General features: G+C 37.7%; 2 protein-coding genes across 4 annotated transcripts in view; one reads left to right on the forward strand and one right to left on the reverse strand.

The window, feature by feature from the left end:
• Positions 1-305: 305 nt before the first annotated feature.
• Positions 306-24151, reverse strand: part of LOC135198130 (transcription factor Sp9-like) — a 29171-nt gene continuing 5325 nt past the window's right edge. The window contains exons 1-2 of one of the 3 annotated variants that reach the window (XM_064225603.1): positions 2131-2324; positions 306-1401 (exon numbers count right to left, since the gene is read on the reverse strand). In XM_064225603.1, the coding sequence (XP_064081673.1) occupies positions 406-1401; positions 2131-2178 (1044 nt within the window). In that variant the 5' untranslated portion in view covers positions 2179-2324 and the 3' untranslated portion in view covers positions 306-405. Of the gene's footprint in view, positions 1402-2130; positions 2325-2956; positions 3046-15622; positions 15806-24151 lie in introns of those variants that run through there. The other 2 variants (XR_010310732.1, XR_010310733.1) reach the window with 2 other exon arrangements.
• LOC135198133 (uncharacterized) lies at positions 18710-22734 on the forward strand. Its single transcript, XM_064225606.1, has 5 exons — positions 18710-18910; positions 21066-21187; positions 21440-21538; positions 22009-22122; positions 22244-22734. The coding sequence occupies exons 1-5, from the start codon at positions 18853-18855 to the stop codon at positions 22361-22363; spliced, it is 513 nt and encodes a 170-aa protein (XP_064081676.1). The 5' UTR covers positions 18710-18852; the 3' UTR covers positions 22364-22734.

Here is a 24151-nt window from a genome sequence, read left to right on the forward strand (position 1 = left end):
GAGACAGGAATTTTTTTTCTACATATCCATAGTTATAAATTCTTATAATATAATCAAAATGCCACGGTAAACAACCAAAATTCCAAAATTAATGTTCTACATTTTGTGATTGTATTCATTGACCGCATTATTACTCTCGTGATTCAATTAGTACATCAAAGTAAGTTATTCCTGGTTTGGACTGACCCGTAATTTATAGTTACATTATTGTCTTCCTTGATGTTGTTCACTTCGAGTTAAATGATAAAAGCTCTAATCTAAAGGAAGGAAAATGAATCTTCAGAAAAATTTCGGCATTTATTTTTGCTTAATAGAAGAATTAAAAATAAAATTACTGATTTGTCTCACTGATGCTTGTAGCTACATATGCTCTGTACATTCTCAGGCTGCCTGAGTAGATTGACCTCATAATAAAGCAACGAAACTATTAGATGGCACGAGCTGACCATCTGGAACCTGGCACTGGTTCATAATGTCGCCTGCATCAGAGTCGGCGTCTCTGTCACTGGACGTCGAGCACGACCCTGAGGGAGAATGTTGACGCTCGTGTATTTTGACGTGTTTCCCGAGGTGATCGGAGCGTGTGAATCTCTTGCTGCAGTGCGGACAGACGAAATTCTTTTCGCCGGTGTGAATCTTCAGGTGCCTCTGCAGTTCGTCTGTCCTCGTGAAGGCCTTCGAGCAGTAGGCCCAGGTGCAGACGTAGGGTCGAACTCCAGCGTGCCATCTCAGGTGGGCCTTCAGGTGGGACGTTTTCCAGTAAAGTTTGTTGCACCCGGGAATGTGGCAGATGTGTCTCCTTCTCTTGCTGCTTGAGGCGGAGGATGATTCGCAAACGCATGCGGGACATTGGCAACGCTGAGATTTTCGTACTTTGATATTACTGTCTTTATTGATAAAGTCGACGGCTACTTGATCAACTTGCTGGTTAGAGCAGGAGGCGACGTTTTGGTTTATATTAGAGAACCCCGAATGGAAGCCTCTGGGTCCTAGGCCTGTTGCAGAAGGCGCCACCGGATAACGAGGAGAGTATTGAGTCAGGTATGAATAATTTTCATAGCGTGTGCTGTAAACTAAGGACCCGGTATTGGCTGCATTAGTTCGCATCCAGCTGGAGTCAACAGGGCTCACCAGCGAGTTGGCTTCCGTCATCGCGCCCGCAGGGAATCCGCCAAGAGCGTGGTGATGCAAACAAGAGGAGACACTGGTGTAGTTGGCTGGAAACTGTGAATGTGACAAATCTGCTGGGTAGGTGTTGACAGTGTTGGATGCATTTGAAAATGGGACGTTGTACAGGGAGCTAACCGATGCATTGTTGCTCAGGGGGTAACAGTGTGTGTTTTCGGAGCTGAAGTTGTACCTCTGCAGATCCTCTGTGGCGCTCGTGCCATACATGGGAACCTGTCAGGTTAGAGAAACGAAAATCAACATTTCATATCAAATACACTAGAGAAGAATTTGCAGGTAGTAGAAGTGGAATTTTCCTTCAAAATGTAGTTACACTTTATCAGTATTAGCACTGGGAATAGTCCTTTCCAAATCAGTGAGGAAAATACGCACAGGAATTAAAATAAGTAATTTCGATAGGGTAGGGAAAGTACACAAACAAAAGTTTAAAACTGACAGAACTGCGTGCACACAGATCGCCGATGTGTCGAAAAATAATAAGAAAATTATTTATGGCTAGTGCTTACATAATACATTATCAAAAGTAACGCGACAAAAAGCGTTGGAAAAGAAATAAATGATTGATAATACACGCCCTAGGCATACTTCGAGTTAGTATCGTCATTTGTGGGGCATATCTTCTGAAAAAATACAAGAAAAAGCTCAAAATTCCTTTTTGGTTGGAAACTTTTCACACACTAATAGTTATAACCAAGCATAAATTCGGCTGCATTCTAAGAAAATAAAAGAAACAATAAAAGGAAGCCTATGAGCCTAAGAAATAAGGAGCCCAGGCTGTGCGATATCTTTAACCCAATAAACTACCCTACGTTTCAGAAAGTGATATTCCACAGTCAGCGATCAGACGAACATTAAATCGGCTCCCAGTCCACTTATATAATTTCTAAGAGAAAAGCAAAGTTGGATGAAGTTGTCTACATTCCAAAAGAAAAGGGACATTACCTGACTAAAATTGTGAACCGCAGGCTGAGAGAAGCACAGAGTAGCCATTGCAACATAACACCACTGGACCTAAGAATTATGCTATGGTATGATTTCTTGTAAGAGGCTAAGCAATCACGGAACCCTTGTGAACAAATGAAGAGCTTCCGTTAGCTGACCTTCCTTCCACGGAAATCTGACAGATACTGTCTTACTGTCCCCCAAAGTCTGGAGATATGAATATACCTGCTGGTGAGCCTGGTGGGTAGGTGGGGGTCAAGGAACTTTTTGAGTGAGGTCAAGGGAATTTGGCAGCTGGGGTACTTATAGGTAAAGGTGGTTTATCTTTTTTAAAAGATTTAAATGTACGCCCTGGCCCGAGAAATGAGTGTTTTCGTACACACGCTCTAGGTATATACCTAGACCGTGTTCGAACAGTCCTGTTATAAGAAAGGGCTAGGCGAAGATCTTGCAAAGGTACATTAAGTGGTTAAATGTTTCAGTGGCGCAGCGGAGAATGAAAATCAAGAATGTATAACGTAGGTGTGGTAGTCTTTATTTTCAGATTTCATAGAATCATCCGTTAAGATAACCCATTATGTGATTCCTGCTTATCATAGAACGCGTGCGAAACGAAGAATTACGATGAATATGCGCAAAGCATTCATTCAATTATGAAAGAGTTCAGAGGGGAACTGAAAGGGAATTCATTTATTACAACTGCCAAGACAAGACAGGGATGTTGTCTATCACAACTACAGTGCCCAGAGGAGAAAGAAATGATCTAAAATCTTACGTAATTATTTTTTGTAAGGTTGCATTAAAAAGTCGTATAATCTGCACTTACTTCGTGACTAAAGATGGCTGATGAGAAAATGTTTATGTGAACCGGTGTCGTAGCAACTTTGGGCGTCAATCAGGCGTTGATTTCCTTTGCTGGATACGTAAAAAAAAAAAAAAAAAAACTAGAGAACTGTTTCTGACTTTATACTTGAAGGTAGATAAGCGCACTTCGCTCAAAACGTATCTACAATTTTTGAAGAAAATAAACAAATGTCAAATGACTGTTACCATTACAGTTGTTGGATTACTGACGAACAACGGTAGCCTACCCTTAATTAAAAACAAGTGAACAACTGGCCACCTCGGGTTTGCAAAAAAAACAAAAACAAAATTCTTCTGTACAACTGGAGAGAGAGAGAGAGAGAGAGAGAGAGAGCGAGCATCGGAATTCTGGACGCATCGACCTCTAATATCCTGAGACAAATCGTTATGGCGATTGGCGACGACGAATGATCAAAATTGACAAAATATCACGCTTTGACAAATCGAGGCTAGAGATCATTCTCTAGAATAAAGTTGTCAGGTTCGATGATACTGTGCTTTCCTTTATTATTTCAAGAGACCTGATCAGTACTTAGAAGCAAGCAAAGAAAATCGACACAGAAAGTGAGAACTTATGCGTCTATATAGTTTGCGGACGGAACACTGTGAATGTTTTGTGTCCGTGGCCCTACTTTGTTCTATCTCCCGAGTTCTGTAATCACAAGATGAAACATCTCGGAACACCTAGCTAATTGAAAAATGTGCATATAATAAATGTTTGCAGTTACGTAAGTATTCCAATGAACCGTTGAAGAATTAAGTGTAACTTTTAATAGGGCGGCAAAGTAAACAGGAAAAAACCTGCCTGAGTGTTTAAGAAAAATTGAGAGAAGAAGAAATGATTAAGCTCAGATGAAAATATCCAAACATAGAAGTCCTTAAAAAATATATAGTTTTATTAATGAAATAAGCAAATTGATATAAAGAGACGATCCGAAAATTCACTGAGCCTGCGGAGAGACGAACAGAAATAGTAAGTTAATACAGGAGCGTAACACAAGGGAAATTAAGATGGAACATTCCCATTATTGTTGTAAAAAAAAAAAAAAAAAAAAAAAATCCGGCGGGTCGTTTAAACGCCTGACCAGTTTATTGATATTATGAACGTCTTGGAGGACCGATAATATAATGGTAAAGTCTATTAATACGTTGAATTTTTTTTCGTCTACGATTCAAGTTGTTTACGTAGCATTGCTTAGCCTTTAGCAAATCTTCAGACTTTCTTTTTGCTTGATAATCGAGTTGCTTCTTTTCGACTTTCGAGAACCGTACTACTTTTCACTGGTGTAAATCTTAAAATACCCACCACCAAGTTTTATCAATGCAATGGGAGGCAATCTTTCGTTTAAAAGTTGAAATGAGGACTTTCTTAATAGTGTTCCTGTCTCGAAGTATTGTAATAATGTTTGGGTACCTTACGTATTTTTGCCAGAATTTATTGACACCCCAGAAGAATGTTATCTGCATTGCCGAAAGAATGTTATCTGCATTGCAGAGACCTCAGAAGAATGTTATCTGCATTGCCAAAACCTCAGAAGAATGTTATCTGCATTGCAGAAACCTCAGACGAATGTTATCTGCATTGCAGAGACCTCAGAAGAATGTTATCTGCATTGCAGAGACCTCAGAAGAATGTTATCTGCATTGCAGAGACCTCAGAAGAATGTTATCTGCATTGCAGAGACCTCAGAAGAATGTTATCTGCATTGCAGAGAACTCAGAAGAATGTTATCTGCATTGCAGAAACCTCAGAAGAATGTTGTCTGCATTGCAGAAACCTAAGAAGAATGTTTTCTGCATTGCAGAGACCTCAGAAGAATGTTATTTGCATTGCAGAGACTTCAGAAGAATGTTTTCTGCATTGCAGAGACCTCAGAAGAATGTTATTTGCATTGCAGAGACTTCAGAAGAATGTTTTCTGCATTGCAGAGACTTCAGAAGAATGTTATCTGCATTGCAGAGACCTCAGAAGAATGTTGTCTGCATTGCAGAAACCTCAGAAGAATGTTATCTGCATTGCAGAGACCTCAGACGAATGTTATCTGCATTGCAGACTACATAAGAACGTCGTACATTGCAGAGCCATCTTAAGACTCACCTGTATTGCATAAAGCTCATAAAACTGCTACCTGCATTACAAAGAGCTCATAAAAAATGTTACCTGCATTGCAGAGACCTCATAAGACTGTCACCTGCATTGCAGAGACCCCATAAAACCTGCATTGCAGAGACACCAGAGACTGCATTGGAGAGACCCCAAAGACCTGCATTGCAGAGACACCAGAGACCTGCATTGCACAGACCTCATAAGACTGTTACCTGCTACAGAGAGGGCATTGCAGAGATCCTGTAATAATGTTATTTTACATTATTCTCTCTTGATAATATTACTCAGCCAAAATGACTTTAGAGTATACTATACATTTGATGATGCAAATCGGTGTTATCTTGCAAATACACCACCTCTGTATATCCAAAAATAGGCAGAGAGGTAAATAAAGGAACCAGGCCCAGGGGTGGGGGTGGGGGGAGTGACCCCTGGGGGACGGAGGGGTATCTAGCCAGGTAAAGACTGCTGCCCAAAGTCACTCAAGCGATACAGGTGTGACGAATGTAAAGACAGACGGGATACTTTCATCAATCAAAGGTCAATTTCAGACAGAAGTGGGCCTGTCACCCAAAGGCTTGAGGATGGGGAAAAGGTGAGGATTATCGTCTCCAGTAATCCGGGATCATTACTCTGCAATCTCCGTGCTAAATGGACTTAGGGTACTGCCAAGACCGGCGTCCTCTTTTAACTTCTGTCGTCTTTCCGTCGCCTGTTTTTCGCTTCTTGGGGTCATTTGTCATCTCCCCTGACGGATAAACAAATAGAGCCTCGATTCATCATGTCTGGAATGTGAAACCTTTCGTTTTTTTTTTTATTGCTAACGTCTTCTGTTATCCCAGTACAAAAGTACGTCTTTAATCACTTAATTTTACATATTTTATGTATGTACGTAATAAATACGAAAGAACCTCCTCGTATTGTTTGCAAAATCAAGTAAAAGTACTGAAATGTTTTTGTGTTGCATCTGGGGCGATTTCTGGTGAAGAAACCATGACAAGAAATAGAATTAGCACATTAGAAGCAACTTGAATGTACTGAAGCAAAGTCAGGGTACGAAAGAGATGACTATATGCTTGAAGCGTAGGATTTGGAAGCAATGAATCACTTCCCTTCGTAAGGCTATTAGTTTTAACTGAGTTACGTCGAAGTCGTCATGACTGTCAATTAAAAACAAAAGAAGGTTGGGTACCTTCTTAGGTACTGTGGGCCTCTTCAGGTAAGAAAACACTAATAATTTTGATAATTATGCGGGCCCCTCTGAAAAGAAAAATATAGTGTAGATGCGCACTCGTTTTCACGTGAACAGTCTCCCGCCATCTCAGATCGATTCATCTAAAGCAAATATGATCACCAGCAAAGAAGGGGAGGAGGAGGAATAGACGAAGGGAAAAGAGGAGGAGGAGGAGGGGGAGGCGAAGAAAGGGGCGTAAAAAGATAAAAAGAAACTGCCGATGACGTCGAACATCGCTGCGCAGTTAGAGCAGAGGCCAAAAGGGTTTGGGGGCCCCACCGGAAAAGCAACCCGCTGAAAGTAGGTCATAACAGTCGATGCCACACCAGAAACATGTGCCGGATCTGTGCAAAATCAAAGCAGTAAGATTGATTCATTGATTTACAGATTTTAGGCACACAAGCCAAGCACCGGGCAAACTAAAGCCAATCTCAAACCTCGCACTGAAGGTTGAGAAGACTTTGCGGACGATGAATCCGAAAATGAGCGGAGGCGAAGGTATCTTGCTAGAATTATTATTACATTATTTTTAAGCCTGTAGTCATTGCTTGTCAAAAATGAAAATGAATTCTTGATTATTCAGTCTCTCTCTCTCTCTCTCTCGTATGAGACCATTTACTAAATGGAAGCAATAAACGGAAGTGTAAAAATTAAAATGAAAGAACTTTAAAAATGCATAAAATAATATAGTATACATATCTATATATATATATATATATATATATATATGTATCATATATATATATATATATATATATATATATATATATATATATATATATGAATAACTTGATCACGAAGTATATAAAACGTGATGCTATGCATAAATAAAGGTTTTTTGCCACGAAGGAAAAAATGAAAAAGCGAGATAGCCAAGTACTTTCGGTCCTGTTCGGACCCTTTACTGAGGCAAACTCAGTAAAGGGTCCGAACAGGACCGAAAGTACTTGGCTATTTCGCTTTTTCATTTTTTCCTTCGTGGCAAAAAACCTTTATATATATATATATATATATATATATATATATATATATATATATATATATATATATATATACGCATAACTTTCCGGCGTGTGAAGAAAAGCAAAACAAATAAAATTCCAATCGGTTAATCAAAGCGACAACTGACTTATCACAATGAATCCAATGATCCATAATTATGGTAATATTAATGTCAATACGTCGCCCTCGTCCAGTTAGTGATGTGAACCTAGCAATCGAGTGCCCAGTCTCCTAGACCTAGAGGGATGGGAAAGCGGAAGTCCGTCTACCAAAAGTAACGGGAAAGGATGATACATCGTTTGCCATCCTGTTGTTGTAAACCCGCAACGTCCGTGGACATTCTCCGAAATGGACTGGACTGGCATAATCGTTCGCTAGTTTCGCCACTTTTTGTCTTATTACATTTCAAAAACACTTGAAATTGAGAGGGAGAGAAGTTGTTTACAAAAGGCACCTGTCTCACTGCAGGCTACCCCTAGGCAACGTACATTAAGTGGGAATCATGGTCAGGGGAACTGTAGTACTACTTTTCGGTGCAAGATCAGTCATTCTTGCACAGTAAGCTTAAGGCAGACCTGGAGGGCAGATATGAATCTCGAACAGTTTTTAACCCTTCAACCAGGCACTTAAATCATGAAATGGGACGGAGACTGGCTGCCTTGTGTCATTCAATTTTGATTTGTTCTTTTTCTAAAAACATAAATTGGGGCATATAATTCACATCTGAAATTCTGAAATCCAACCGTGCCCACACGCCAAGCCTCACCACTAACTTGAATGAATCAGAATATATAATACTGGGTAAGAATAAGCAATAAGTCAGTTTTCTTTTGAGGAGTGTAGTAGGAAAGAAAAACTGAATGTGATGATGAAAAAGTGAGGCGTGACTGTAGCCTACGCTCAGATTTGGTATAATTGCCGATATTGCTGCTGAGCGCTGACGAAATCGTCCGTCGCAGTTTCGCCAAAACGGGTTTTATTCAGTACTGTATGATAATGCATTAACAAATATATATATATATATATATATATATATATATATATATATATATATATATATATATGTCTGTGCTTAGCCTTTGTGGTTTCACTTGCGACGGAAACATCCACCAACTCAGCGGCAACAGCTGGTGGTGGTGAGTTGCCACGAGCCTCCATCCGCCCAAGAGCGGACGACGCACAAAACGATTCGTCTCAAGGATATGAATACTCTTAGAGCGGAAAAGTATCCATGGTTTAATACATTACTTCTTATCTCTATCTCTCTCTCTCTCTCTATCTCTCTCTCTCCTTAATATATATATATATATATATATATATATATATATATATTATTATATATATATCTATAAAATATATGTGTGTGTGTGTGTGTGTGTGTGTGTGTGTGTGTGTGTGTGTGTGTGTGTGTGTGTGAGTAATTAATTAGAAATATTCCAAGTCACCTTAATGATGGCTAGACAATTCATGCATTACCATTTCAATCAACGTATGGAAAGCAGACCTTCAGTTAAGTAGCTCATCGGTGGCACGTGAAACACACAGCTGAATAAACAAACGCCTTCAACCAAAATATATAGAAATAAAAATTAAACTTTTCAATAAGTCATTTTGTGATTATGCGTTTCCTTGTGTGCTTTTGTTTTATGACTTTCTGTTTTCTAACTTTTAATTTGAAGCTTGGCTTGAAATACATAATCATTTAACACTAGGCATGAAATTTTCCCAGAAAATTTTAAGAATTTTCCCTAGTAAACTTCATGAATTGTTCCAGTCAAATTTCATTAATTTTTCCTTGCAAATTTCATTAATTTTTCCAAGCAAATTTCATTAATGTTTCCTAATTTCATGAATTTTTCTTAGCAAATTTCATGAGTTTTCATAGCAAATTTATGACTTTTTCCCAGAATATTTCATTACTTTTTCCCAGAAAATTTAGTGAATTTTTCCTAGCTAATTTAATTCATTTTTCCCAGCAAATTTCATATCTTTTTCCAAGCAAATTTCATAAATTTTTCAGAGCAAATTTGTGACTTTTTCCAGAACATTTCACTACTTTTTCCTAGATTTTTTCAAGCAACTTTCATGAATTTTTTTTCTAGCAAATTTTATGCATATTTCTAAGTAAATTGAATTTTTTCATAGCAAATTTCGTGAATTTTTCCTAGAACATTTAATGAATTTTTCCTACCAAATTTCACAAATTTTCCCTTGCAAATTTCATTAATTTTTCTAAGCAAATTGAATGTTTTCCCCAGCAAATTTCATGAATTGTTCCAGGCAAATTTAATGAATTTTTCCCAAGCAAATTTCACTAATTTTTCTGGGCAATTTTTCCTAGCAAATTACATGAATTTTTCCTAAGCAAATTTAATAATTTTTTCCTAGCAAATTTCATGAATTTTTCCAAGCAAATTTCATGAATTTTTCCAAGCAAATTTCATGACTTTTTCCATGCAAATTTCATGAATTTTTCCTAGCAAATTTCATGAATTTTCCCAGCAAATTTCATGACTTTTTCCAAGCAAATTTCATGACTTTTTCCAAGCAAATTTTATGACTATTTCTGAGTAAATTTCATGAATTTTTCCAAGCAAATTTCATGAATTTTCCAAACAAATTTTATGACTTTTTCAAAACAATTTTCATGAATATTTCCAAGCAAATTTCATGAATTTTCCAAGCAAAGTTCATGACTTTTTCCAAGCAAATTTCATGAATTTAAATTTTCCAAGCAAATTTCATGAATCTTTCCAAGCAAATTTCATGAATTTTTCCAAACAAATTTCATGAACATATCCAAGCAAATTTCATGAATTTAATTTTTCCAAGCAAATTTCATGACTATTTCTGAGCAAATTTCATGAATTTTTCCAAGCAAATTTCATGAATATTTCCAAGCAAGTTTCATGACTTTTTCTGAGCAAATTTCATGAATTTTTCCAAGCAAATTTCATGAATTTTTCCGAGCAAATATCATGAGTTTTTCTAAGCAAATTTCATTAATTTTTCAGAGCAAAATTCATGAATTTTTCCAAGCAAATTTCATGAATTTTTCCGAGCAAATTTCATGACTTTCCAAGCAAATTTCACGAATTTTTTCGAGCAAATTTCATTAATTTTGGGAACAAATTTCAAGAATTTTTCATAGCAAATTTCATGAAATTTTCCCAGCCAATTTCATGAAATTTTATCGAAGAAATTAATGAAATTTGCTTGGAAAAAGTCATGAATTTTTCCCAGCAAATGTTATGACTTCTTCCTAGCAAATTTCATGAGTTTTTCCAGCAAATTTCATGATTTTATTTCTGTGATTTGTTCAAAGGGCTTCAAAAATTCGGAATATTTTCACGAGTCATAGAATTTCCCACAAACCAATACATTACGGATACCGTAATGTATTGAAAGAATTTCCCTCTCGGCAAACTATCGAAACTAAGGTAAATATTGATGTAACCAATATTTTTCGGGGGTCGTTATCTTTTTTATATTTATGGTCTTATGTTTACGTTTTTAAAGTAGTCCCCAACGGGCTTGTACTAAACACGCCGCCAAGGTGGATACATGGATACATATCGGGTTAAAATGTACCCTTGGGTTTCATTATGTAAGAAAGGTTAATGTGACCTTTCTTCCCTGTGACTTTTCTCCCAGTGACTTTTTTCCCTGTGACTGTTTTACCTGAACAAAAGGACCACAAATTCCACCATTATCATCAAAACCAGTCTGAATATATCGAGGTCATTGATAAAAACAGTTATCATTATCATTAGTGAAAAACTTGACAAAGACCAGATAAAATGTCTCGAAAGAATAAATCTCGGTGTCGTCGGTGGGGTGGGGTGGGGGGGGGGGGGAACCCCCATAAATTTCCGAATTCCTCTTCATCTGCCTCTGTTGTGACTCTGGGTCGTCAACTGGACCGCCATAAATCATTCGGTCATTATCTCTGACAGTTGGAAATTGGACCCCAGATATCCAGTATTCTAATCTGTTCTCAAAGAAGTGCGAACTGGGTGCGGCCCAGTGGTCTCCCTTGTTGTTACAGTCCCCCAAAATACGCGTTTATATATATATATTAATTAATATATTATAGTATTATATATATAATATATATATCTATATATTATATATATATATTATCTATATATATATATAGATATATATTATATATATATATATATATATATATATATATATACTCTATGGCGCCAGTAACAGACTTTTGGGAAGTCTGCTGGATTTTTAAAATTTAAATCTGGTCAGTTTTTTTTTTTTTTTTTTTTTGCCAATAACTGAGAGGATTGTTGTGGAAAAAGTTGCTGTTCACTTCGTCACCTCTCTCTCTCTCTCTCTCTCTCTTGTAAACTTAACCCATGATTACTGTAACACGCATCCATACACACACACACACACACACACACACACACACACACACACACACACACATATATATATATATTATATATATATATATATATATATATATATATATAGTTATACATATATGCATCCATGCATCTATCATATAACCAGGTAACATATTCATCTTACAAAGACATGAAAGTTTTCACCGAGAATGAAAGTCATGTTTTCTCTCTCTCTCTCTCTCCGAACTGAGGAACCCTTACATGTTAAGGTTTGGATTTCTTATATATAAGAATTAAAGAGCGAGATATTGACGCCGACGAAAATATATTCTCGTGACCTGCATAATATGTCTCAGTCTATATCTGTCTGTCTGTCACCTATCTGTTTACACACACACACACACATATACACACGCACACACACACACATTATGTAATATATACTTATGTCTGTGACATATTTTTACGATTAAAACAGAATTTAGTCTAATAAAAGGAGCCCATTAACTTCCTACCTTTTTGCGTTTTATGGGATCCTTTAATTATTATTATTATAATATATATATATATATATATATATATATATATATATATATATTAAACCACTGGTGGAGAAATAACAATTTGGTATGTTTTCACCTGAAGTATAATTGATGTATAAAAATTATGTCACTGCGATTGTTATGTGTGTGTGTGTGTGTGTATTAGTCCTTGTCTATGTTTTTTTAATAGCCCCAATAACACCGACCTCAACATCCCGTATTTATTTAAAAAGAAAATATGGCAAAATAGCCATACTGAAAATTGAAACTTTACAACACCCTCAGTTAAATTTTGCACCCCCTTCGGCAAAAGCAATCGTCTCATTATCAGATCTGGACAGGTAATGACTCGTTCGTAGAGCAGCCTACTTTTTGAATGGCCGTGGGGGGTGGTGGTGGGGTATGTGTTTGGGGGGGAGGGGGGGGGATATAGCAGCAGGTTGGGGAAGGGGAAAGATAGGGGGTGGCGGTGTTGTCGTATTTTGGAGAAAATAATGGCTGCGCAGAAAAGTCAGGAATAATTTCTGTGAATATTAAATGAATCTTGTCTTCTTCATTATTGTTATAATTGCTGTATTTGATAACGTCCACGAGAAAGACCGTAATAAAGGAAATGCAATAATCACATCAACCAAAATATATCGTTATCATCGTTTTTATTACTATTATTACAGGATATAATCCTGAATTATCACCTTGTGTCACAGTTTCCACGGATGAACTCGACGCTCTGTTGTTACGATAGCTGGCGAATGCATCCGTTGACGCACCGGGGAGCGATATCCTTTATCGTACTTATCATCCCCAAAAGGATATGCTTTAATCAACAAGTGTCACAGTTTCGTAAGATAAAGCTCTCGTTGCGGTCTGGTTACATGTATTTATTTGTATGCATATGTATACCACTCTATACGTATACGCGAGTCCTGTATACCTAATCTTGCTTTGGGAATTCCTTCAGTCGCTGTTTCGAACAAAGCCTGATATCTGCGACTATCTCTTCTTCTATCTGTTGAATTATTGGATGCTCTTTTCCGGTTGGCTATTGGGACTCTACGAGGAAAACTCGCAGGGGTTTGAAAAGCTACATGTATGAATGTGCCAGGCGATCTTCCAAATATTCTTCGGAATTCGTCGGAATTACTTAACAATCTAGATTTGTCGATATGAAAGAGGGCGAAAAAATATCACGTTCAGCTGATATCCGAATTCTCTCAAAGCACTTTCCATATTTTTTTAAAAATCCATCGAACTTTGGGCTGGATATTATAAATTGAAAAAGTCAATGCACCTAATGAGTCCTTAGCTGGTTTTCATAGTCTGACCTATGCTATTATCTTTATTATTTTCTAAAGGCAACAAGTACACAACTCTCAGCAAAGGATGTCGAGGAAAACACCTTTCGCAGACAGAAGAAAAGGGAAAAAGCCGCAGGTATACCAAGGCCGACAGGTATACGAGACACAGATCTCCTGGGAACTGAGCTAATTCGCCTCGACTCTCGTCTGCTGTACCCTCGTATTACCAGACTAAAACGAAGGCTATCGAGAGTCAATAGACTCTAAATCCCTCTTCGGGGACCATCATTAATCAGGCTTAGCATACCGTCAAACAAGATACAAATCTCGGCGTTCCTGTTGTCAAGACATTGATGATTAACGCTCTCCTCCAACACTTTTTCTATTTCTTACTCTTCCGTCGAAAAAATGATTAGGTTAGGCTACGTTAGGTTAATTGGGTTAGGTTATGTTAGGTTGTTTTCATGTTGGCCTTCTCCTTTCCATTTCCAATTATATTTACCACATCGTAAGCGTGCCGAGTAAATGAAAAGAAAACGAAACCGATCAAGCATGAAATGAAATGAAATGGAAATTGTCTCGAATAAATAAATGCAAAAAATATGGAGTCTTCAAAAGAAGAAAGACAGAATTAAGCAAGGCATATAGGATCAGCATTCCAGTGGTCCCTCCTCTCCCTTCTGCCTGGAGGTAAGAAGAAAAAGAGTGAACAATATAGACTTACGCTCGAATCCAGAAATCAAGTCACAGGAAAAAGTTTAACTTACGTAAATATTTATTATAATCAAAGTGATACAATAAGCAATGCCTAAAATTACTTTTCAACTGAACTGTATCATGCATACAATTAGGACACAGCATTTGTTATTATTATTATTATTATTATTATTATTATTGAGGTCTTCTATGAGGGCAGTAGCCTTGAATATCATAACTATTTCTACGTCATTTTATTTATATAGAATCTTCTCAATTCTTCTTATCGTCTTTTTCTCAACAGCATGTAGCTGGTGTATGTCCTTAGGAAACCTGATACACCAACTACATGCTCTTGAGAAAAAGACAATAAGAAGAATTGAGAAGATTCTATATAAATCAAATGCCGTTGAAACAGCTATATTATCATTATTATTATTATTAAGAAGACGAAAGCTGTTCATAAGGAACACGCCCACTGGTGCTCTTTAGAAAGAACTAACGGAAGGTAATGGAAATACAGAAAGGGGAGATCAGTTATTAGAAAAGCGAAAATAATGTAACACAAATTAATAAACAAATATATAAAAATGTAAGTCAAATACATCGCACCTTCGCTCCAACTTCGTAGGTTCCAATTGCACAACATCCTCAGCATCACATCATAGTAGGTTACGAAACGTAAAGTAACTTACTTTAGTCCTCACTACCTTAAAACGAAGTAAGATAACAAAGCAGATATTAAGCGAGTAGTTTTAACGTATCTTCCACAGCTTCGTTTCATACGTCATGTGATACCAGGAAACGAATGACATAAATATTGTTTTGATAACTTGCTTGTCCAAGATATTCAATTAACCGTTATTTTTTTTTTTTTTACTTCGAACACGCAGCAGCACGAGACATGCGTTGCCAGTTGAAAAACGACCCGAAGTCTTTCTTATTTTATTATTTTCGTGATTTACAGATTTAGATGAAATGTGATTTGTTTTCCAAGTCAGAACTGACTTTCTTAATTACTAGATGACTTGAATAAACGATATCACGTTGCCATGCACTCCGTAAAGTTAAGGATTGTCTCCACAACCTTAACTTTGATGGAAGTTTCAATTCGATATGGGGCTGATACTGAAGTTACATAAGAAGACTTAACGCCTGGGGAAAAAGAGATGACGTAAGTGGGAATCTTTTTACAGTTATCATACAATAGCTATTTTTCTATTAGTTGTAGAAGAATGAAAAGTATAAATGCCACTTGTTTACTCGTTTTAGCTGTGCTATAAAAGACCGGTTCAAAATCCTAGTACTACCAAGGCGACGACGATGTTTTTAATAGCCAAGAAATTAACGAAATGGTAAGTTGTTCAAATCTCTCTCACTGTCTATCTCCATCTCTCCTACTTATTTCGGCGCCTTTGGGAGACACAAACAATCCTTTTTGAAAGAAGAAGAACGCCCAGCTATCATCCTCGGAATTGTGTTGTTTGCGCGCTAATCCCGCTCAGAATCGTTTGTCGAGCCCCTGTGAAATTCTTGGATCAGCCTAATCTGAAACGGCTGGTCGGTCGGTCCCGCGTTCGTTGTCTAAACATCTGAGTTCATGAAAGCGAGGAGGGAAAGCCAATCGACGCTCAGCTGTTATGAGTTTGAATCATTATTATTTTTTTTTTCCGAAGTAATTGTTAAGTTCATGAGACGGATCTTGCATTAAACGATTTGAAATGTTACTCGTGTGGAGAAAAAAATTAATTATTTTCACTGGAAAAGGCGCAGACGAAAATAACTATTGCGAGTTGGTTAGACATCGTCAAAGATACTTGATAAAAAAAAAAAAAAAAATTCCAAACAAATAAAATCGTGCTGTCAAGTGTGTATTATGTATGTTACACACATATGTATATGTATAACTGAATCATGAAAATATGGAACTCGATGAATACATGAATAAAGACACACACACACACACACACACACACACTATATATATATATACATATATATATATATATATATATATATATATATATATATATATATATATATATATATATATATATTATATGATGTGTGTGTCTTTATTCATATATTCATCGAGTTCCATATTTTCATGATTCAGTTATACATATACATACGTATGTGTGTGACATACATAATACACACTTGACAGCACGATTTTATTTATTTGCAAAAAAAAAAAAAAAAAAAAAAAAGAACATTTTACCAAGTATCTTTGACGATGTCTAACCTAGTCGTAACAGTTATTTTCGTCTGCGCCTTTTCCAGTGAAAATAATTTATTTTTTTCTCCGTACGAGGAACATTTTTTATATATATATATTATATATATATATATATACGTATATATATATATATATACTATATATATATATATATATATATATATATATATATATATATATATATATTTCTCATTGTTTTAGTACCAGATAATTTTGATAATTCCTTCCCATTGTCAACGTCTTTTTTCGACAAGTCTCCAAAAAGTGAGATGTTTGCTATAGAGTCCTCGTAATCTTCTTGCTGCACAAATCTACAGGGTGTCCATAAAGTCCCAGTACCATTATAAGTATTTATTGCTCAGAAACCATATAACATAGAGCGATGCAGTTTTTTGTTGAATGTTCTACATTTCCTCAAGTTTCCATTCAGAGCACCTTATTCAATAAAAAAAAAAAACTGCATTACTCTATGTTATATGGTTTCTGAGCAATAAATACTTGTAATGGTACTGGGACTTTATGGACACCCTGTTGATTTGTGCAGCAAGAAAATTCAGAGGACTCCGTAATGCTGAAATTTGCTGGGCAGGAAAGTAAGAAGTGGTCTCCATTTTCTATCTCCCCCTTTGCACTGATTCCTGTCGTTTAGCTCTGCTATTCAGCATAGTTAGGCACATTTGTAAGAAAAGTCGTGCGTATGATGTAGCAGCTTCACATCAACCGTGCATCTGATGTGTAGGCTCGTCCCTGATTGGCTGTTGATTACTGATGAGTCAATCAGGGCTGGAAACTCTGTCCCTCTCAAGAGTTCACATAGGCAGGATGTATGCTCCACCTTTCCTGAGGGATACTTTTGAAAGACGTATCCCTCAGCAGAGGTGGAACATTCATCCTGCCTATGTGAACTCTTTTGAGAGAGACTGTGAGTTTCAAGCCCTGTGATTGGCTTATCAACAGCCAATCATGAGCGTCATAAGGGACTGGCCCAGACATCACATGCACTGTTGATGTGAATTTACTATAGTGTCATTTCATGTCCCATTTCCGGAGTATTTCTGCAGCGCTTCTTCTGATGCGACGAACTTCTAACTTTCACCAGAGCGTGAACTTTTTCAAGACGTGAATAACGAGAAGTAATTTCACCAGTCAATAATCGTGTGGAGCTGTACAAGTCCTCGAGTGTTGGAATTATATACTAGGTGACAACATATGAGAAATGGATTAGAATAGAATTGCAATTCTAACTGTTCGGAAGATTTCGTTAATTATTCACTCCATGTTGTTTTGGGTTGTCAACTAACTCGTGGAAGCTTGGCCTTCTTTATACGATGCTGCTTGCAAAAGTAGTATGTCCAGTTTGATTGAGAAGAGAGAGAGAGAGAATAATTCTCAGGCTGAGGGGTTATACGCAATTATTCTGCTATTTTCATATGGTCTCTGTATTGGGGTAGTACTGTCAGTACAACTAATGTGGTACTACACGATGGCATTACATTTTAGCCTCTTACTTTACCCCTGTCCCTCCTTCCTTTCTTCAGTCTTGCTGTCCAACCTCTTTAGCTATTACTTCTTTGTGCAACTGTTGGGGGTGGGGGGGGGGGGGGGGTTTGGAAAGGTGTAACAGAAGGAAAACCTCGCAGCAGTTACACTATGAATCAAGTGTTAGAAGAGGGTGGAAAGTAAGATGGAAGAAAGAGAATAGGAAAGGAGGTACAGTAAAAGGAACGAAAGTGGTTGCAGCTGGGGGCCGACGGCACGCTTCAAAGAACCTTAAGTGATGCCTACAGTGCACTGCGTGAAGTCCACTGACGGCACAACCACCCCCTCCCAACGGGGGTACTCTCGGCCACTCAGCGCTTGTCACTGCTGCGAGGTTTTCCTTCTGTTACACCTTTCAAACATTTTACTGTCAATTTCCATTTCAGCGCTGAATGACCTCATAGGTCCCAGTGCTTGGCCTTTGGTCTAAATTCTATATTTAACTATATTCAACGACAGCCTAGATTGCACGAGATCGATCCTATCAGATGTTATGAATTTAATGATCAGATGAAGCGAGCGTGAGAGATTCACAGGGTTTATATGACTAAGCCTTCCCTGCGTTCTTCAATCGTTTCTAAAAATTCTAGGATACCTCAGACCTCGTGATAAATGGTGTTTATTGATTGGGGCACGCAAGCACGTGTAACAACAACGTCCGGTGGATGGACATATAAAGTCCGTCACGTCGAAGCCTTTTTCTCACTCTCTGCTCTGTCGGGGAAGCTGTGGAAGGGGTCGTCTCCATCAGTCATCAAGTCCTTCTTCTTCTCCTTCTGCGTCATCATCTTTGACTTCGGATCCCGCGGTTTTCCAGACTAGTCGGACGACATGAAGGGCTTGGTTTTTGGTCTGCTGGTGGCATGCTCCCTACTCCATTGCTCCGAGGGTAATGTGACAGAGAATCGCTTTCTGAAGTTTTCGGGAGATTATAGACGACTCAAAATTGGAGGCGAGGCGACTTTCTAATTGTAACTTATTGAGGCTTTCTATTTGATTTTCTATTTCAAAATTCTTCAGTAGTGAAGTTTCAGGATTAAAAAAAAAAACATTAGAGCTTATTATTTGTATGCGTTGCTTGATATTGCGTGTACTAAGGGCAGCTGTTTACGCACAAATGATCTCATACAATTACACATAAACATTCTCGAATGTGTGTGTGTGTGCGTGCGTAAATATTATGTATGGGTTACATTTAGATAGCTTAGCGTATGCTATTTTGTTAATAACTAGACACTGACAGAAAATACAGGGTGTCCATAAAGTCCCAGTACCATTACAAGTATTAATAGCTCAGAAACCATATAACACAGAGTAATGCAGTTGTTTTTTTTTCTTATAGAATGAAGTGCTCTGAATGTAAACTTGAGGAAATGTAGGACATTCTACAAAATACTGCATTACTCTATGTTATATGGTTTCTGAGCAATTAATACTTGTAATGGTACTGGGACTTTCTGGAGACGCCCGGTATAATGGCAGCCATACATTGATCGCATCAGTAACTTACAACTGCTTGAGAGGTTCCATCCTCAAATTCAACTTTGGTTAAAAGAAAAAACGACAACTGGAGGGATGAAAATCCAACATCTCGTCGTCATTCAAGTCCTTCTTTGATCAATGACCATGGCTATCATAGATTCGGTGGCTGACGTTTGGACCTTTCTTAGGGTCAAAGGTTTATCAAAATTTCTCAGCCACTAAAGCACTGAGTGGTTCAGACTTCGTCCTAATGTGTCTCATTATACTTTTTTTTTTTTACTTGAGACAATGAGGTAGCCACCCAACCATCGGTATAGCGTCTCCTCCACAATCAAAATAAGGTGACCAGATTACTGAGACAAAATCCGGGGACATTTTCGGTTCAGAGGCGTAAAAAAATGACTCCAAAACATGACATGTTTTTGTCATTGAAAAACGAAAACCGTTGACACTGCAGCCATTACCTTTCATAAAGCAGCATTCAAAAGTTTCTCTCGCCCCATTTATCCTAAATTGCAAAGGAATTGAAGGAAAATTCAATTGATTAACAATGAAATTTTTTTCTCAGATCAAAGTAGCTGAGATCAAGAACACCCATAAAATCAGCTGGAAAAAAAAAAAAAAAAAAAAAAACTATCAGCCAGACACTTCACCCAAACTAAGGCCTTCTCCTTAGTCTTGGTATTAGTTATATACACTGCACACTGTACTACAGTGAGAGTAGTACGATGTGCAACTATGCATAGTTTTGACAACATTTTTTTTTATTCCAATTTCGGATCTTTTGGTCACAGTGAAAACGGGAACTTTTCCGGGGACGTCTGGTCACTCTATATCGAAACGTTTTTTGACTTATGGTTCAATGTTATTTTGCCTACCTGGACCATACGATTTCTTTCAAAAAAAACTAAATTAAACTATTGTATGATGTTAAACAATTTTGTTTCAACAATTAGGTAAGGAGATGGCTTTGCGTCAAAGATACGTCATAAAGACCCACTTGCTTGAAACGTTCTGAGGGAAGAGAAGAGGTTGGTATTTTTTTTCCCTAAGAGTAAACGGCTTAATTAAGCACAGCTGTCAATTCAGTGTAGTACTATAGTAGATTCACACCAACCGTGCATCTGATGTCTAGGCCAGTCCCTTGCAACGCTCCTGATTGGCTTTTGATAAGCCAGTCACAGGGCTGGAACTTGCTCTCAGTCCCTCGAGAGAGTTCACATAGGCAGGATGTATGTTCCACCTCTCCTGAGGGATGCTTTTGATAGACGTATCCCCCATGAGAGGTGGAACATACATCCTGCCTGTGTGAACTCTTGAGAGAGACTGAGAGTTTCCAGCCCCGTGATTGGCTTATCAACAGCCAATCAGGAGCGTCGTAAGGGACTGGCCTAGACATCAGATGCACCGATAATGAGTATCTACTATACCATCAATCAGGACAATGTTAGAAACACTCCACAGATATGCCATCATCAGTTTGTAATTTGTTTAAGAAAAACACTATTTCGCTGCCTCTGGAATGCATTCCTTGACCATTTTCACTGATCTGTTGTTCACAGGGGGTATGAACTGCTTTGGTAGGACAGAACAGTTGTTGATGAAAAAAATGAGTAAGGAAAATATGTGCCCAGATCCTTCAGAGAAAATTATCCCAATCCCGGTGCCCGACGGTGCCTACAAAGTAAGTTTAGCTCAATGAGGTCAGTTCTTTTATTGACATGAAGATAAGGTTCCTCATGGCAAGATAGTACTTTTTTTTCAGTGATTCCAGTGGTTAGTGCTACTCTCATGGCATTTGCAATGAAATAAGAATTTTCCATAGTTTTGAAGTTTGTTGTGTGTGTGTGTTTTTTTTTTTTTTTTTCAAAAAAGCTGTGGCATTCTGTTTAAAACCGTTCGTGTTAATTCCTCAGTGTTTCCTCGCCTTCCACAGGTAATACCACCCATAGTCAGAGTGAAAAGGTGTGATGGGTTTTGCTTGGAGACCGGGAGAGCTTGTTTGCCAACAAAATATACAACGAAAATGTTCATGGTTAGTACAGTATCTCAAAGTCCAACAGGAGTCAGGTCAGGTGTTTCCAGTGTAGGCCTTTCTCTCCAAATGAGAGAAGCAATACTATAACCAATTCATCCCACGAAATTCCGAGGAAACCTAAGATGAACACATCCTTGGTCCAGAGGAATTTTTCAAGAATTTCATAGTCGCTATACTGACTTAAGGTATCTTTTAAACGTGATGAAATTAAAAGTAGATAAACGTCACGTTTTCACAATAAACCATATTATCATGATCTCTTAGAGCCTTGATTTAGAGTTAACAATATTCATTCCCAAAACAGCAATGTAAGCTAAAATTAAAAAAAAGGGTGTGAAGATGCTCACAGATTTTGCTTCCTTTGAGCGGATTAGTACTACACCCAAGCCTTGACTACACCTGGGCTCTCCGCTCCTCTTGTTTCGTCTTCAAATATTTTTCAATCCTATCTCCTTATCCCAAATCAGATCGAGGTAACGACGAATGTAACGAAAATGGAGTGCAACATTGAAAAAGTGGAGGAACATCTTAAGTGTGGATGCCAATGCGAGATTTCTCAGGCCAACTGTACAATATACCAGGTGAGCCTTCTTTTCGTTTCTACTGAGTTTTCCATTCCACTCCAGTCATGACGAGATAAAGATCTCTAGTATATCATGGGCGGTAAATATAGAGCGTTTTCATCATTTTTATCTTTCGCAGGAATTTGACGAGGAGTCCTGCTCTTGCCTGTGCAGCGAGAAAGCCCGAGACCTATGTCGTGGCAATGGCGCGATGTGGAAAACAGCTGAGTGCCTCTGCATCCCTCATAGTGGACCTTGAAGAACTGACTGGAGGAAGTGGAATAGATGAATAATTATGCTGACGATACGGTGGCTTTAAATTCTCTCTCTCTCTCTCTCTCTCTCTCTCTCTCTCTCACAGGCCTACTTTGAACAAGAACCAATGCCTTATGGTAATTATGATTTTTATGTAATGATTTCTCAAATGATGTGGATATTTGTGTAGTGCATTTAAATACATGGCATTCTTCTCAACATGATTGTATCAAGGCGTCCCGAGTAGTCTTGGAGCCTGGTAAGGTCCCGTATGCACTGAGATGTACCCTAAATTTGACTTCAGATCTTGTTTAAAGGTTGTTTGGCCGCCTGACAAAAATGATAAGAGTCAATAAATGACCAGAATATACTCAATATGCATATTATTTCAAAGGTCTTGGCTATAGGGGAATACATAATAGGATGGTTTGACAAATTTTTTTCAGATATGAGTATAAATAAAAAAAATTAGATTAAAAGAAATTTATTCATACATATATGTTGATCTGTCTCCCAATACTGTGCGGTAGTAAATTTAAGCAAATGAATCAAACACTTGTGTAACGAACTATTAATTGTTTGGAAAAGAAATCACACTCTCAAACTTTCATTTCCCATTCCACCATTAAATCAACTTCACTGTCTTTCGAATCATTGTGACTCTTTCTTATAGTATTATGTGGATTGCTACACTGCCCACTTGCATCACACTTACAGAATTCACAGAAACTAATGTCTGCTATACGGCAAGGACATACATTTGACCTAAAGTATTTTTTACAGGTGCATGGAAATGGAAAATTGGGGGTTGATTAAGTTCAGAAACAATAAGTGGTACCAAGAAGTCATCTTTCAAAATGTAACCATAATCTAGTGGATTCGGTATACGAATCTGTGGTAGCTTTTGTGGCATTTGTCCAGTAATAACATTGCAAAAAAGTTCGCTTAATATGCTGTGTGCTATTTGAAGTTGGAACAAGCCTTTCAAAATTGTTTTTAATGCTTTTGTGATGGCACAGGAAATGTCGCAGCTCACTGAATGTATCTGTGTTGACTCCACCAATGGCTCGGGCAAGAAACTGCTCTGCTTTGATTTCCATATCATGAGAAAGTTCTTTATATTTTCCAAAATCCTTGATTAACAATATTCCACCTTGCTCTGCTGACGTGAATACAGCAAGTTTCGTTGAAGCCTTGCTGGTCGTGTCACAACCATAAGTGCGTGGCCAGCTGGAGGTACAAAAACTAGTGCACTTGTCATTGTCAGTACTAAATCATGGACTGGCAATGTCCTTTTGGTGTTGGCTTGTCCACAAAGGATTCATAGCTCTTCTAAACCACTGAATTTACAAGTTTCACTGAAGTGGAACAGTAGGCTTACTAAAACATCTGTATCTGGTGAAGTCATTATGACTCTCTTGAATAATTATGTGCAAGTGGCATGGTTGATATGTAACAACATTCTATCATCAGCCTCTTTGTCTTGACAATGAAGTGTCGGTACATCCATAACAGTTTGAGAGCTGATTCTCAGGCACTTATACAAGTCATCTTCATGAGAACCTCCAAAGTATATATGTATGGACATACTTTCTGTGCCTTGAGTCACTTTTTCAATTAACCACTTGATGAAAAATTCTTGCAGCCTTACCTTGTTTTTGGTTGATGACCAGAACCTTTCCATATCTACTGGAAGTGGAGTGTCACTGCGATTGATAGATATCTCTATTAGATCAACTTTTCTTCTCCGCATTCTTTCAGTCTTTTATACTATCTCCATCACAAATATCAA

Source organism: Macrobrachium nipponense, chromosome 21 (genome assembly GCF_015104395.2).
Source record: "Macrobrachium nipponense isolate FS-2020 chromosome 21, ASM1510439v2, whole genome shotgun sequence".
Lineage (NCBI taxonomy): Eukaryota > Metazoa > Arthropoda > Malacostraca > Decapoda > Palaemonidae > Macrobrachium > Macrobrachium nipponense.